Genomic DNA, 17,062 nt, shown 5'->3' with positions numbered 1-17,062 from the left:
TTACAAGAAAAGAAATATGTGAAAAATTCCAAATACAAATAACTAATAAATAAAATTTTACAGTAAATTAGGCTCGGATTTAAAATTTTCAAAAATTTAGTTCGTAGAACTTTATACAAAAATGTAAAAAGTTCAGAACTGACTACCAAATGTACAATCAAACTAGCTAACAATTTTCGTATCAAGATATTTAATAATACACACTTGAGTTCTTCCACCTTAACTAAGTCATCTCCACAATTTAGAAGTACAATCATAGTTTATTATATTATTATATTACTGTTTTAAATATATATATGTATATTGTTATTGTGTTACTTACTGATTATACTGTTTTTTCTTACATTAATTATTGTCTCACGTCCTATGTTTTTGTACTATTAAATTAATCATATGGTCCTTCATAAATTCATTATGAGAGCCAACGACACATACATCTATTTTGAATACTAATTTCTTAAACAACATAACTTTATCATTCAAATATATCTCACCTCAAAGCAAAGGGAACAATGTTTTAACTGCTAAACCATGCTGATATTTAATATTTTTTTAAAAAATATAAAATAAATACGAATTCTATTTACAACCCTTAAAACATATTTGGAAACAGTACACTGAGGAGAGACAAATTTTCATATTTCTTCTTAATGTTTATATAAATATAGATTCCAAAATTTGATTGTAGGTACTAGGCTCTATATATTATATATAGCTAGGAAGTGACTTTTAATAGTGGTTATGTTCCCCAGTGGTCTTAAGAATCCCTTACAAGAGGAATCACTATGTTAAAACATTCAAAGATGTCGTATCAAATTTAATTATATTGATGGTTAAATAAAAAATGAAATCATAAATTTTATTAAAAAGTTGACTACCTAACAGCCCAAAAGCCTTTTTCCTTAACATAACATTTAAATCAACAAATATGAAAAGTGCCATATTTTATGCTTTATAAAGTTAGTTTTAATTCTTCTTAACGTAATTATCTTTTGGTATTTCAGATTATATATATATATATAAAGATTCATTATTTCCTCTTTTGATCTTATTATATTTTTGCAGCAGGTCCCTCTTCATTTTTTTTTATTTTTTTTTTTGGTTTTAAAGTTGTCAACTTCCCCTTTCTGATAGCAATGGGCAAAAAAGGGTATATGTTTCTTTATGTTTGGCAACGTAGCTTTCAGTCTCCTTCTATATAAACATCCTAGGGAGAAACCCCATACACATTAAAACAATAATCCAACGAACTGTCCATTTGAGAGAGAGAGACACACACACAAGAGAAAATGGAGATGGCGGAGGCAGCTGCCGAGACGACGACGACAATGACAACGACAACAGTGATAGTTGGGAAGAATAGTAATCATAACAATAATGAGCCAACCAACGCGAAAACGAAGCTCTCGAAGCTGTTTTGGCATGGGGGTTCAGGTTATGATGCTTGGTTCAGTTGTGCTTCAAACCAGGTAAATTATTATAAGGACCCTAATCAATTGAATGCTGATTATAGTAATATGGGTTTTGAATTTGGGTTTTTAATGATGATGAACAGGTTGCTCAAGTTCTTCTTACATTGCCATATTCATTTTCTCAAATGGGAATGGTTTCTGGAATTGTTCTTCAGCTGTTGTATGGATTGATGGGAAGTTGGACAGCTTATCTTATTACTTCACTTTATCTTGAATATAAACTAAGGAAACAGACTCAAAAACCTCAATACTTTACAAATCATGTCATTCAGGTCTCAACACTCTTCTCTTTAGACAGATTCTCCAGAAGTCATTTTCCTTCCCAATTAATAATAATAATATTACAACTTAAGCTTTAGGTTAAACGTTAAACAATACAATTTTGTTGTTATGATGATAATACAGTGGTTTGAGGTTCTAGAGGGGCTACTAGGGAGGCGATGGAGGAACGTGGGACTAGTGTTCAATTGCACGTTTTTGTTATTCGGGTCAGTGATCCAACTAATAGCATGTGCAAGGTAAGATGATGAATAGTATGGAAATTAGTTAAATCTTAACATATTGATATCATTATCAATTAATATTGTGGAGTAAAACAATATTTATATATATTTTGGTGTGTAGCAACATATATTACATAAATGAGAAGATTGAGAAGAGGACATGGACATACATCTTTGGAGCATGCTGTGCAACAACTGTGTTTGTTCCTTCTTTTCATAATTACAGAATTTGGTCTTTTTTGGGTCTTGCAATGACCACTTACACTGCTTGGTATCTTGCCATTGCCTCCTTCCTTCATGGCCAGGTAAATGCTATCAATATACCAAAATATCATACAGTTTATAGACCACTTGCTATCATCTATCGATCTGTATGATAATAAACACAAAGATGGTCCTATATTTCATAGATAGATTGCAGTAGTTACTATGTCTGTAAATATTTTGAAAAAAAATGTGATTTAAAATAAGGTTTGGTGGAACACATTTAGGTTGAAGGAGTGAAACACTCGGGTCCGACCAAGATGGTCCTATACTTCACAGGGGCCACTAACATTCTGTACACATTTGGGGGACATGCCGTCACTGTGTAAGTAATTAAAACCTATACTTTTAGTTTTTCATTTTACTCTTCATTTTTTCACCCCTAAAAAACTAAAAACTTTTCTTTTCTTTACACTTGAAACAAAATTGTTCACATCCTAAATTATAATTTTAAAGTTATAATAATTTAGGTTTGGAATGTAAGGTAGGGTAGATTATTTTAGTTTGGGAAGAAAATAATTAATTTTACAGAAAAAAAATTGTAATAAATAATATATGTAGGATAAAAAATTGAAAGTTTTGAAATAATGTGGAAGATAATTAACTAGAGATTACAAAATTTTATTGTAATACAAGTTAGTTTGAATAATATCTATCCTAAATGCATTCCTTAATTTCTAAGTTTTGAAAATGTTTAGGGTTTATCGTGGAATGTTTGAGTTTATATTGTTTTAGTTGGTTAAAATTTTGTGAAAATTATGAAACTAAATGAAATGTTGGAACTTTTACTTAGTTTATTTAACAATGAAAATTTAATATCACTTAAAGTGAGTATTAAAATTAAGAGGGTAACTTTTGAAGTCTTACATACAAAGGGAATATAAATGTAAAAATATAAGTGTTTTGTTTGTATTATTAGATATTTGTCTTTATGAGGTGTGATTGAAAAAAGTTTTAATTTTGGCATGGCGTCTCTCTTCCTTTTTTGATATTTTCTCTTCTCACTTCTTCTATCAAAAGCACTTTCTCTATTTGCTTTTTTACCCTTTTTTATCCATTCCACCATCTTCATATATTATCACTAACATTATCTTTTCCTTTACATATTTACTTTAAACGTTCTTTACTTTTTTACTTTTTTACTTTTTGTCTATGATAATTTAGTTCATTTTATATACTTTTAAAAGTGAAGTTTTATAAAGTCAAATTAGGAGGTAGAGTAAAAATAAACATAAACGTGTTTGAAAACTGAATTCAGATTTATTAAAATGAATTATATTGGAATATTTCAAATAGAATGTTGGGTAGACAATAGCCATAAAGAGTATTAAAAAGAACTAGCTCTACACGTGAACAATCAATCACTTCTTAAAACAAAAGCTTTTAATAATATGGTAGCATGCATCATATATGATGTCATTCATTTATTATTATATCTTGAACAACATTAAATGACACATAAAGTATTAAATATGAAAGAACTTTATTGCATAAACAAAATAAAAAATTGGTGTTTTAATGTGAAAGGACTACTCAGAAGAATGGTTTTGAAAAATGACGTCATTCATTTACTCTCTTGGCTAAGTACAAAATGTGAAAATTCAAACTAAATCTATATAGTTTTTTTAGTGGTTTTTTTTAAACTAAGAATTACTATTACTTTTATTATTATTCTTACTGTTTAAAATGTGAAAGATTTATTACAAACACCTATAAATGACACTTAAAAGCAAAAAAAAAAAGAAAAATCAATAAAATATATAACAGAGAGATAACATGACATTAATAGATGCTATTAGTGATAGCTTTCAACGTGAAAAATGTGTCATTGATAATTGTTAACAACAATAGCTTTTATGAGTAATAGTCACAACAGAACAAACTTAACGTTTAGAAAAATTTGATTGATAGATAGACTGTTTACTAATTTTATAAGTAATTTTTTAGAGTAAGGGTGATGTTTGGTGTAACTTTTTAAATTTATTAAATTGTAGAGAAATAATGGATGCAATGTGGAAGCCAGAGAAATTTAAAGGGATATATTTGATGGCTACGGCTTATGTATTGACATTGACACTTCCATCAGCGGCGGCTGTTTATTGGGCATTTGGAGATTTGCTTCTTAATCATTCTAATGCCTTTGCTCTTCTTCCTAAATCTTCCTTCAGGGATTTGGCTGTTGTTTTAATGCTCATTCATCAGGTCATTTTTTTCAACTTTATCATTTCATTAATTTTCTTTTTATGTCAGTTTTGTAGTTCTGTCTATTTATTACATCCAAGTGATTAATTATCAGTTCAATTGAAGTGGTTTTTTCTTATCAAACTGACTTTGATCAACTGTATGCATGAATTCAGTCTTTTTCTAATTCATGATATTTTTCTATAAGAAATGAGAATTAGGTTAGAGATGTGTTCGTGGGTTATAGATCAGGTTGGATTGTGTTTAAGCATTTTGTGACAAGGAAAAGGTAGGGACGTAGCATTTTGAGAAACGAGAAGGAGCAATGGTTGGTGACATGTATGAACCATCTTAGAGATGGGAGGAACAACAGACGGAGACATGAGAACCTAGGAGGAAAATCATAAAACCAGCCGCCTAAAAAGACCGAACTTGTTTTGTTACTAGATAATAAATATAATTAGAAACTTTATAGAAAAAAAAACCTCAAGTTTGCTTGATTGGTTTTTGGTGAGTGAATTGAATATTACCCCGTCCTTTTCAATAACTTTAAATATTTGTTTATTTATATAAAGGATAACATGATTTGAACCATAAATTTTTTGGTCGTCAATGTACAGTATCAACTGAGTTTTTTTTTTTTTTTTTTTGTGTGTGACTCCATTAGTTAATTGACAGTATAGACTAATAACCATTGATGATTGATATTTTCATCAAACAAGTGAGTTAGTAAAGTTGAATTGTTAGTAGTTATTTGTTTTTACTAATGGGGTTTGATATGTGGGGGCATGCAGTTCATAACATTTGGGTTTGCATGCACACCATTATATTTTGTATGGGAGAAAGCAATAGGGATGCACAAATGCAAGAGCTTATGCAAACGAGCCGCAGCTAGATTGCCTGTCGTCATTCCCATTTGGTTTTTGGCCATTGTTTTTCCCTTTTTCGGTCCCATCAACTCGGCCGTGGGTTCACTCCTCGTTAGTTTCACCGTCTACATCATCCCCGCCCTTGCTCATATGTTCACCTTCAAATCCCCTACTGCAAGAGAGGTTAGTCGTTTTCGTGTGTATCTGATCACTTCATTTGTCTATAAATCTAACTGCTAATTTAAGTTGAAAGGTTTGGATAAATTTATTCTTTTATGTTGCAGAATGCTGTCGAGCAACCACCTAAATTTGTGGGCAAGTGGGTGGGGACCTATACTATTAATGTGTTTGTAGTAGTATGGGTGTTGGTTGTAGGGTTTGGCTTTGGTGGGTGGGCGAGTATGACGAACTTCATACGACAGATTGATAATTTCGGCCTCTTTGCCAAGTGTTATCAATGCCCACCTCCTTTGCCTTCGCAGCAACATAACTTCACAATGGCACCCCCTCCGCTACACCACCACCACCACAACCACTAACCGTCGTCTTCTTAACGTTTCAATTTCCTTTCTTTTTTTTTTTTGTTTGGTGATGAAAAAGATAGAATGATTCAATATGCAATTATTTTTCATTTTATGAAAATTTAATACAAAATTGGGAGAGAACTATAGTGTAAACTAATGTCATTTGAAGTAGTGTGGCTCAAGGAGTTGCGACAAGTTATTTGTAAGAACTAATGATATATGATGAGTTGATATTGAATTAAATCATATTAACTATTTGAAAAAGGATTCCATGAGTTCTATTATAGTGCATGATGATATATCTTTTCAATTTAAGCTTTATATAATTCGAATTTCAATTATACTCTTTTAATTCATGAAAACAATACGTGATTTTGGTTAAAAGTTAAAAATAATCATGGAGCCTAAATTTAAATGAATTTTAATAATGATGAAAAAAATAGAAACTTAATTAATTATATATTCTTTTAAATTAATTAATATTAGACATTAAAAACAATTATTGCAAATAAGTACTTAGTGAAAAAATCTAAGTTAAAAGTGTATATTTTGAAATTTAAACTAAATTATATTATGTAAATATATATATAATCCACAATAGTACTAATATTATATATGTTACATAAACCATGCAACAAAGGATTGAAAGAAAATGTGTTCAATCTATAGTAACCCAGACATTTGAAGAAATTGTTTGCTTCCCAAGTTCAAATATTTATATATATATACCTATTATATTCAACTTTTCTAGTGTGTGTGTATAACTATATATATATATATATGTTTCCATGTCAGAAACAAAAAAGAGAAGAAAAAGAAAGCAGGAGAAATGGGTATGACATGACGTAACAAAGGTTATAAGATCTAAGAAGAAAACGATTGAACATTGAAACTCTTTCAGATGAAAAAGTAAAAAGTAAATAAAAAAGACAGTAAATAAAGGTTAGGTTAATTGATAGGAACAGCCCGCATTCAAATATCTTTTCAATCATATCCTATTTTCAGCATGAAATTATATTGAGGTTTTGATTTTTCGTTTATCCTCTCTTATAAATTTATGATGATTTCGTTATTAAATTGATGTAACACTATCACAAATATATAATTGTTTTTTGCTTTCGACCCCTCAATCATTTGACAATAAATAATTAATAATTTTTTACAAGATAATTTCAAATGACAAAGAAAGCATATGATTTTTTAAAATAATAACTAATGTAAGTTTACTTTTTTTTTTTCTAAAAAGAAAATTATTAAAAATATAAAAATTGACCAAATATTTAGTGTAATGTATTTGTTTTTTTAAAAAATAAAAAAATCTTTAAAAGTGTTGAAAGTTTGTTTGTTAATTTTTTTTTTTTTTTAAAGTTTAGGGCCTTTTAAAAGAATTCTCTATTAAGATTTGGATCAAAGTTTAGGAATAGTGTTTTTTTAAGAGTAATGATAAAATTAGGATGGTTTAGAAAAGATAATACATAAATGAGTTTGATGTACAAGCTATGGTAAACAACAAAATAGTTTTAGTTTTCAAAGAAAGTCATGAATCCAATCACAAATATTTTGATCAATTTGACTTAGACACGCGAGTCAAGTCGTGTACCTGATACATACACGACTTTAATGTCGAACCGTAAACTTGATCCACAACTTAAATACACGATATATATACGACCCGCTCTCTCAAGAGATTGATTATAAACAATTTTATTATACAAACTGTTATGAAAAATAAAGAAAGGAAGCTTAACTAACCTTAACTACTCTCTAGATTGATGATTTGTAATGAATTGAATCGGTAGATTAGCATAGAGTAGTATAGTTGAATTTGTTTATAATAAAGAAGAAGATATATTATTATCAAATCCCAATGCAAAGTTTGGATGATGAAATTGACAATATATGTTCATTACTTCTTGTTTCTCCAACCACTCTATATTTTAAAAACTCTTTTTCCCATATTTCTCAAATGAATAAATAAATACAAATTATTCCTATCTCCTGAATTTATTGTTCATTCGACCATTTTGAATCTGAGAGAATCCAAATATGTCAACTATTATCGAACTAGATATGAATATACAAACTTTTACAATTTTTTAGATGAGATCATGTATGTTGTTACGAAACTAACAATTAAACAATACAAAAAAAAAAAAAAAACGTATAGAGATCGATACATAGATACGTGTGATTCATTAATAATGTGTATGTCCATAGTTAGAAGAAGAACAACATTATTAGAAAGAATGTTTTCAAAATTCAATACGATACCACTGAATTAGTGGGTTTATATGTAATCTGCTTCTCTAAGTCCTATGATCAAAATTGTAAATAACTCATAAATAAATGCATATGCTCAATATGCAAATGGACTTATATTCTATTTGTCTCTTTGGTATAGTGTGTATTTTTTTTCTACCAATTTGTTAAAATAGTTTGCACCCAAAACACATATATAAGAGTTTTTCTTTTTACAAATTTGACAAAATAAGTTTTTAAAATTAGGCTTGTCCAACCCATGAATACGTCAAAAAGTATAGATACACCTAATATACCCAACACACACGATACACATAATAATCTTGATATACTTGATAGTGATCTTGTTATACTTTGATACACTAAAAAGTGTTATATCTACTTAATGAAAAAAAAATGTGAGTTTTTAATATCATATTCTCAATCCGTCACTCGTTGCAATTTCCTCTATTGACTTTTAATAATAACACCTCAAACATGCAATCACTTCCAAATTGTCTTTCCCAGCTTTATTCTCAATTAACGTAGAAGGAAGCATAAGGCAATTGATCAAGAAAGGGCTTCCCTCTTGAATCAAGGACGACAACCGCTAAAACTTCCAAGTTAAGAAACAAAACGATGACGAACAAAGAGACAAAGGTAGATTGAGATCAAAAGTTATCATATATATGGAAAAACAAGAGGAAAAGAAAAGTTACAAAAGGCTAAATGAACTGTTAGAAGGCTTTTTCTAATCCATTACCAAACTAGTTTACATACAGTTTTGTCAAAGATGAAAAACTTAAAAAATGAAACAAAAAAGAAGCAAAAAGAAAAAAAAAAAACCTCATTTTGGATATTTTTGAACAGTTATTATACAGATTTTTGTAAAGAAAAAAAGAAGAATCAATGAAATCCTCTTGAACCTCTTGACTGATAAAGCTCCAACCTACTTTTGGCTTCTGGCAATAGATTTTCCATGGTGGGTTCTTCCACTAAATGTGCCTGTTTAGATGACCATTCCAGCACTATAAGTACTTCTTCTTGGGCTAGTGTCTCACTATCAGGAACATGTAAAGCTATATAACAAAGCAGAATCAATGAAGGAATTTGAACCATTTGTTCACCAAAATATACTAATTGGATTAAGTGCTTTGTCCCTCCTGCTTCGATTATAGCTTTGCAATGATTGTCATGTAAGAAATTGTCTGTACAAGCAAATTTGTTAAGTGCAATCACAGCTTCCATTGAAACCTCAGCTTCCCTTTCGTCCAACAGCTTAACAAGTGGTCCGATTATCCTTGTTTCAGTTGCTCTAAACGTCCTAGCCAAATGACCAATGGCTTGAATTGAAGGTAAAAGCAGATCACAATTTGCTTTCTCGATGATTTTCAATAACTGTTCGACGACAGCCTTAGCGGCAGGGGAGGTGGGTTTGAATCCAGTACGACGTAGGTCGGAATTCTGTTCGGCAACTGCGGTGATTTCCATCAATGCCATGGCTGAATAGTACTTAACATCCTCAGGACCTTTCTCTAACAGAACAGCAAAACACAAAAGGGCTCTTGACTCTGTAATGTTTCGACAAATAGTAACATTCCCTTTGCATAAATGCCATAAAGCTCTAGCAGCCATGGCTTTCATTTGAGCTTTAGTGGCAGGATCTTCATATTCCCTTCCTTTAATGCTAGCTCCGGATAATGCAGCACGGCCAGGATTTTGAATGTGATGAGTAGTCTTCTGAATTTCCTGTGTATTGGATTGACCCGTAACAGGATTCTTCATAGCCATTGTGTTGGTAACTACGTTATGCATTTGGCTAGACAATTGATTCCCAGTTGGGTGATTGACACTATTAGCCGTCTGTTTAGGATCTTCTTCTTCATACCCATTTTTCACATTTTGATCAGAACCATTGTTATTAGCCATAAACACAGAATGAATCGACATTTGATGTTTAGTAGCAATGGTGTACCTACTATGTTCTTGAATGGTTTCAAAGGCAAGATGACTAACCAGAAGACGAATCACATTGTTTTGAGCAAAATGATCTTGACATTTAGGATGATGAGTCGCCATTTCCGAAACAGCCCAAGCTACAACAGATTGAACCTTCATATGCCCATCTTTTAGAATCTTAGCAAAAACAGAACAAACCCCACAATTCACAATCTGTTCAACGCTCTCTGAATCTCGACCCAGAAGTCCAATCGCTCTAGCGGCATGTTCTTGACCTTCCATTCTCCCTTCCTTAGCCAATTTCAGCAATGGCACAACCCCACCTTCTTCGATAATCAATTTCCCGTACCGATCATTATCACGAGCCAACGACGCGAGAGAAGCAGCAGCGTCGGATCGTTCCTCTAAAGTACCGGTATGAAGAATAGCGACCTGTTCCCAAATCAAACCCAAAATGGGTTCGTTGGAAGCAATGGGAGGAAGGCCAAGATATTCATCGTCGCGATCTTCAGCAGGGGCGGAGACACGGAGGAGCCAAGAGACATCGCCAATGGAATTTTCAAGCTGGGTGGAGGTTTTTTTGAAAGCGGCGGCTGGGATAATGGTGAACATACGTTTCATTATCCCATTGGCGCGACATTTGATGACGAGGGTTAATGCTTTGTCGAGAACTTGTTCGGTGTCGTCGATGATCCTGCGAGTGGGACGTTCGTAGAGATCGTTGCTGGCACGGGCAGCCTGACGGAGGAGGGCGGCGAGCTTTTCGGTTTTGGTTTTGAGTTCTATGCATTCTTGTTTGAAAGATTGAGCGGAATCAGCGTTTTTGGTAACCTGGTCGGCCAGTTGGATGGGCCTTGCCAGGATTTCCTTGACAATGCCGGCCATGGCCAGACTGAAATTTTGACGGAGAGTTCCTCTCTCTCTCTTTCTTTTTCTTTTTTTTGGAAAAAAGAAAAAAAGAAAGAAAGAGAGAGAGAGAGAAACAATGGCGGATTGAGAGAAAGAGAGGCCATGGCCGTCCCTGATTTTCGCTCATTTGTGTTCTTATTAAATCAAAATAATGCATTTCATCCTTTTTCCTAAAAAAAGACTTTTCATCCCACCTTCTCATCCTTTGGTCGAACCCGATTTTCAGACCAAACAACCACGAAATGAACCCGGTTTTGTAAACTTCCAACCATTCAAGAGTGAAACTGGCATCTCCTCATTCTTCCACCCACTCATTTGCTTACTTTTTTTACTTATCATTGTTTAGTTGATTAACACCTATAATGTTGATCAAGTTAGAACCGCCAGGTATAGGTTTACAATTTAGACATATATAGTAACAAATTTTGTGACAAAACAAAAGAATGAATTAAACTGTACGATGATCGATAACTTAGAGGGCATTACTAGCTTGTTATGTTTAAGTCTGTTATGAAACATTTTGTTGAATGACATATAAAGTTGTAGAAATGTGTTGCATATGTTTATATTTATTTTAGTTGTAATTGTGAATTGTGATTTAATTATTTGTTTAACCAAACAATTATGTTGGACACTTTTATTCTCTAAAGATATATCCTAAATATATCAATTTAAACTTTCAACCTTCGTAAGAGTATTCAAATAAAACATAACGGAGGGTTTAGAAAAAGAACAAAACTAGCTAATACCATCAAAACTATGAAAAAAATAGGAAGAATGACATACTAATCAACAACGTATTGCGAGATATATTGAACAACAAAGGAGGGTAAAGAAGAACTTTCTTCGAATAGAAGATACGCTATACAACTTGCATAATAACTCCTCGCCCATCTCCTCCAAATTAACCAAATAGAACTATATTAAACTTGCATATAGCTCCTCACCAATAAGAGCTTAGCTAACCCATATGTGATAAAATACATAATTGGCAACTCATTAATTAAGTAACTCACTGTATATTAAATATAAAACCATCCTAATGTATACGTGTGTTTTAGATAATTTCAATCATTTTCTAATTAAGTGTTACATGTTTATCTTTAAAAGTAGTCAAACACATGATTCACGTGGATAACTATTGTTGAATTTACTTATAGGACAATGATATCCCATGGGGCCATGCCGTTTCAATCTAGTCTCATTTTTGTGACATTTAACAAATTAAATATGACAATGAATGATAATTATATTAACTTAACTTTGTTGGTAGTTTAATTATCATCGTATCTATCAAGTTTAAAAAGAATATATGTTGATGTGAGATCACCAACTTTATAAGTAAATGAAAAAAATAATATACAATTTAATAATGTTTTGCGGTGGAAATGGTGTGAGAATGAAAATTTTAAACGGTAAAAAAAAAAAAAGAAAAATTCATATCAATCAATTTTGAGGTGAAATGATTGTGGTTTTAAAGAAAAAAAAGTCTCCTAATTATTTTTGTGATTTTTTTTAATTCAATTTTTTTATAAATGAAAGTTTTAGATCAAAAATAAAATTGAAAAATTAAGAAAAATGAGGAATTAAAAAAGTAGTATATGAAAAAAAATTCATATTGGTTTTTGAAACTATACAATTATGTAATTAGAATGATGCATTTGAAATTTTTTTAACGTAGTTAAGTTAAAATCAATATTATGAAATTTCTTTAATTTTCGTCAAAATAGAAAAAAATCAAATACAAATTTTTTGAACTTTTTTAAAATCTCGAAAATTTGTAGACGTGAGAAAAAACCAAATTTATCACCTATTGAAATTCCAAGGTTTTGATGGAAGTTTTCCACCATGGAAAAGATTGACAAAAATTATTGGTCCTTTAACCATTGCAAGTCATTGTCGTTCATTGCATTTTTGTCATGAACATAAATATTTTGTTTTTTTTATTATACTTGAAAAAAAATCTTTTACTTAATCTTGTTACCATTTTTTGGCTTGATTTTATTGCTCTCTTTAAACCCTAAATTTGTTTTGGACGGAAAGATTCCAAATCATAGCATTGCATCATGAGATTATTTTAGAAATCAGAAAGAAAAAAAAAAAAAAAAACTAAAGCATATAGGAATTGACACCCTTATCAACAATCAAATCACGATAAAATCACGATAAAAATATAATAGTATAGAAGAGAACGAAGAATGAAGAACTTTTCTTCTCAACTCTGGAAGATCTAAAATGATACGACACTAAAGACGAAAAAGAGAAAATTTGAACTTTTCATAGAATTTCTTATAAATGACAACTCACCAAGTAAACTAACTAATGAATATAAAATTACCTTAATACATCTATTTCGAATTCTTCACAATTTTAAAATAATCCTTATTTTGATCGTTTCTCCAACAAGTGCACGTCCACTATGCATGCAAGTAAACGTCGAAAAGTAGTCAACATGCATGATACACATCGAAAATTATACTAAATTTACTTTCTCGACAATAGTATTTCTATTTTAAAACTCATAAATCTAATTCGGGTCTTATCTAAAATAGATATTTATTTTAATATAAATAGAAAATGATGAGATATAAATAAAAGGGAAATTAAATTCTAAAATTGATCATATTTCTCAACCATACACAAAACGACATCGCTCTCTCTTCACCACCACCACCATAAAATTATTCACACCAGATATTAAATAACAATTATTAAAATTGTTCATTGATGTCGGAGGTTAGATCTTTCCGATCATCATCATCATCATCATCATCTTCTTGATCTTCTTCTTCACTCTATCTTTTTTCTTCATCTATTGAGCAGTCCTCGAATGGCGCAATCATAATCCCATTTCCAATTTTCTCCAAATTCTTCGATATTCAGATGGAATCAGATCTGTTTATATCCAAAACAGATCTCCTCAAAATATATATCCGCTTTCCATTTCTGGGTCACATTTCAAATTTCAATTTCACTACCAACATTGATCCGATTCCCAATTTCGCCGTGTGTAGTAACCGGAATAACCCGAGACAGGCGTCCGAGACGACAACCCCGAAACCGAAAGCAATTGAGCTCTGCAAATCTCCCTGTCGTAATCCGCCCTTTTATCCGGATCCGACAATGTTGAATACGCCGTTTGAATTTTAATAAACTCCTCCGCTGAATTCTCGGCCACAACGTCGGGATGACAGGTTCTCGCTAGCTTCCGGTAAGCCGCCTTGATTTCCCGGGAAGAAGCTGTCATAGGAATCCCAAGAACTTCGTAAAAGGAGGAACGGGTGAAGCGAACCCCGGTTGTGGATGCTAGGACTGAGGAAGTGGGCATGTGAAGGGAAGGGGAGGGGGAGGAGGAGGCGGGGGTTGGGGGAGAGGAGAGTGGGTGAAGGAAGTGAAAAAGGAGGAAGTCATTTGGGTATTTTTGAATGGAAGGGGATGAAGAAATGGAGGATGGTTTTATAGAGAACGCCGCGAGGGGAAATGTACGGTTCTATTTTTACACGTATTGATGATGGATATATGTTTCCAAGTCTTATCCATTTCAAAGGGCAAATTTGAGATTGTATAGTATAAAATAATGAAAAACAAGATTTAAATTAGATCATGCTAAAAATATCAATTTATTATAAGAATGGTTTAGTGATATTTATTTATAACCTAGTTTAACCATAATAATATATAATTCTATTATTGATAAAAGGTAAAATTCAATTTTCCATCTACAAAAAGAAAAGCTCAATTTGGCACAACCCAATTTGTAATTGAAATGAGTGATTGAATGAAGGTAAAAATATAGTTGATATTATTAATTTATAGGAATGAAATTCTCAAAATAAAAAAATATATTTGAATGGTGGGAAGTGGGAAGTAAAAACAAGAGATGGGAACATGTGAGTCAGCTTTCACAATGAATATGAGGATAAGGGAAATCAATTTATCCACAATACAATTTAGCCTTTCTATTTCATGACCCCAATTGTGTGGCTTTAAATTCTACCTCCAATGTTGGAATCAATGTACCACCTTATGTTTTTTTTTTTCTACATATATATATTATGCTTTTTCTAAAATTAGATAGATAACTATCCAAAAACATTATCTTAATATTTAATTTATTATTTTTATTTATTTGAAATAACCGGTAACAATTTAATCAAAATTAAGTCTAATATTTTATTGACAAAAAACAAACAAACTATACCCGATTAAGCTAATAAAAGAATGAGTTGATATTATAATTGAATTAATTACTCTCTATTGTTATCACTTTTGGAACTTTTTTATTCATCACTTCCTAGTGAGAGTGTAAATAAGTTGAGTTGGATTGGAAACTCAAATAACATTTTCAATATAACCTAATCCTAAAAATATTAGTTGAGTTGGGTTGTCATTTATCTCTAAGTATCAACCAACTTTTTCTTTTATCTCATTTTCTTCAATTAATAAAATGAATGATTATAACTAATGCATACATGGTTTTAAAAGAATTATCAACTAAAAGCTTAAATTTATTCATGTGTGAAAGCTTCAAGATTTGACGGATAAAACTATAAGGTTTTGGAGTATTATGAGAATGACCCATGCATGAAGAGTAATATAAAATTTGTAAAGGAATGTAAATATTGGTGTAGATTTGATGGATATTTGTATGAAATTGAGTTAAAGGATGTAGATAATAATTTAGGTAGTGGAGTGGGCGCGTAGATTGGAGCAGAAATAAGGCACATTTCATTTATGGCTTACTTCTGCGTGTGTGTGTGTGTCCACCGTCCACCGACGTTGCGAGTGAGAGAGGGCAACCAAGGACTCAAGAGCCCACAACTCATTACTTCCGCCGCGTTTGGCTAAAAACCAAATATCATTGCCGACTACCACCACAACTACAACAAAAATATCCAACCAATGGTTTACTTTACTTTCATTTTTTAGTATAAAATTGGACACTTGGGCTTTTTACTTTTAAAAAATTCTTGGATTGTATCGTTTTTCTTATTGCTACTGAACAAAATTGAATCAATATATACCCTTGTAAATTAACTCTTCTAGACTTTTTTTTTTAATTATTTAGAAAAGATTAAAATGTCAAATTTCAATATTTATGTTAAAAAAAAACCGAAAGGGGAAGACTGATTTTAGTTTAAAAACTGAAAAAGTGACTCATTAAACCAAAGTGGAAATAATAATAATAAAATTGGTGAAAATAATGAATTGACTTATCACCTCCCTATACACTTTTTTTTTGTTTAACAACCAAACTCAAAATAGATAACAAAATTTAGAGTTAGTTCTTGAAATTTATCAGTGATATATTATATCGCTAGTATAAGTTTATCAATGATAAAATATATCGTTGGATAGTTTATTGTTTAATTAATATCCATTAAAGTGCTACCTAATGCATAGTTTAGTTACTTGGATTTACCTTAAGTCATTCAAATTGATAAATGAAAAAAATAGACACTTATTCTCGATCTGATTTTCTCTTTTGTGTTAATCTACATTGAAGATATTTTAGCATAAATGTGAAATTACATCAAATAATATATAATTCAACAATCAAAATGGCCCAAAATGTCATTGGTTGGCCTTCCATGAATATGATTGTAACTTACACAGTTAAGTTGAAGTATATATTGAGGCTTCTTAGTGATCAGTTAACAAACTTTTCTTTTCTTAAAAACAGTATAATTCAACCTGAATTTAACTTGAAGAATGATCATTGTAATGTATAGAATGTAAACAAAAACAAAACTTTTGTATTTGGTTTTTTTTAAGTTAAAGATGATAAAGATTCTCATCCAAAAAGTATTAAAGAAATAGGGTAGATAAAAGAAAACAGAAAGAAAAGAAATTGAAATGACTCCAGTAGACAAGTTGGATGAGTAATGATATTGAAGCAAAAATCACATTTTGAGTTCATTGACAAATACCTAAAAGTTGTTGCATAACAATTATATCCTTTTTAATGTGGATGACATTAAAAGTGATCCAAACATACACAATCTCTATGTCTATACAAATATTCAAACTTTTTCGAAATAAAATAACTAAATAAATCATTATTGTTATCCATCTCACATTTGCTGTCTAATATATTAAAAATTTTCTCTAAAAAATTTAAATGCTACTTTCAAATCCGGAGA

General features: G+C 30.9%; 3 protein-coding genes across 3 annotated transcripts; 1 reads left to right on the top strand and 2 right to left on the bottom strand.

Moving 5' to 3' along the window:
* Positions 1–1,135: 1,135 nt before the first annotated feature.
* Positions 1,136–6,091, top strand: LOC101205599 (auxin transporter-like protein 2). Its single transcript, XM_004147021.3, has 8 exons — positions 1,136–1,469; positions 1,556–1,744; positions 1,878–1,990; positions 2,097–2,280; positions 2,467–2,564; positions 4,234–4,441; positions 5,215–5,472; positions 5,574–6,091. The coding sequence occupies exons 1-8, from the start codon at positions 1,290–1,292 to the stop codon at positions 5,826–5,828; spliced, it is 1,485 nt and encodes a 494-aa protein (XP_004147069.2). The 5' UTR covers positions 1,136–1,289; the 3' UTR covers positions 5,829–6,091.
* A 2,625-nt stretch (positions 6,092–8,716) lies between these two features.
* LOC101216019 (hypothetical protein) lies at positions 8,717–11,094 on the bottom strand. Its single transcript, XM_004146980.3, has one exon. The coding sequence runs from the start codon at positions 10,893–10,895 to the stop codon at positions 8,958–8,960; it is 1,938 nt and encodes a 645-aa protein (XP_004147028.1). The 5' UTR covers positions 10,896–11,094; the 3' UTR covers positions 8,717–8,957.
* A 2,799-nt stretch (positions 11,095–13,893) lies between these two features.
* Positions 13,894–14,247, bottom strand: LOC101205363 (chaperone protein dnaJ 11, chloroplastic). Its single transcript, XM_004147020.3, has one exon. The coding sequence runs from the start codon at positions 14,245–14,247 to the stop codon at positions 13,894–13,896; it is 354 nt and encodes a 117-aa protein (XP_004147068.3).
* Between the last annotated feature and the right edge of the window lie 2,815 nt (positions 14,248–17,062).

This window comes from Cucumis sativus, chromosome 2 (genome assembly GCF_000004075.3).
Source record: "Cucumis sativus cultivar 9930 chromosome 2, Cucumber_9930_V3, whole genome shotgun sequence".
Classification (NCBI taxonomy): domain Eukaryota; kingdom Viridiplantae; phylum Streptophyta; class Magnoliopsida; order Cucurbitales; family Cucurbitaceae; genus Cucumis; species Cucumis sativus.
The sequence above is the reverse complement of the archived record's forward strand: the minus strand, read 5'-3'. Positions and strand labels throughout refer to the sequence as shown.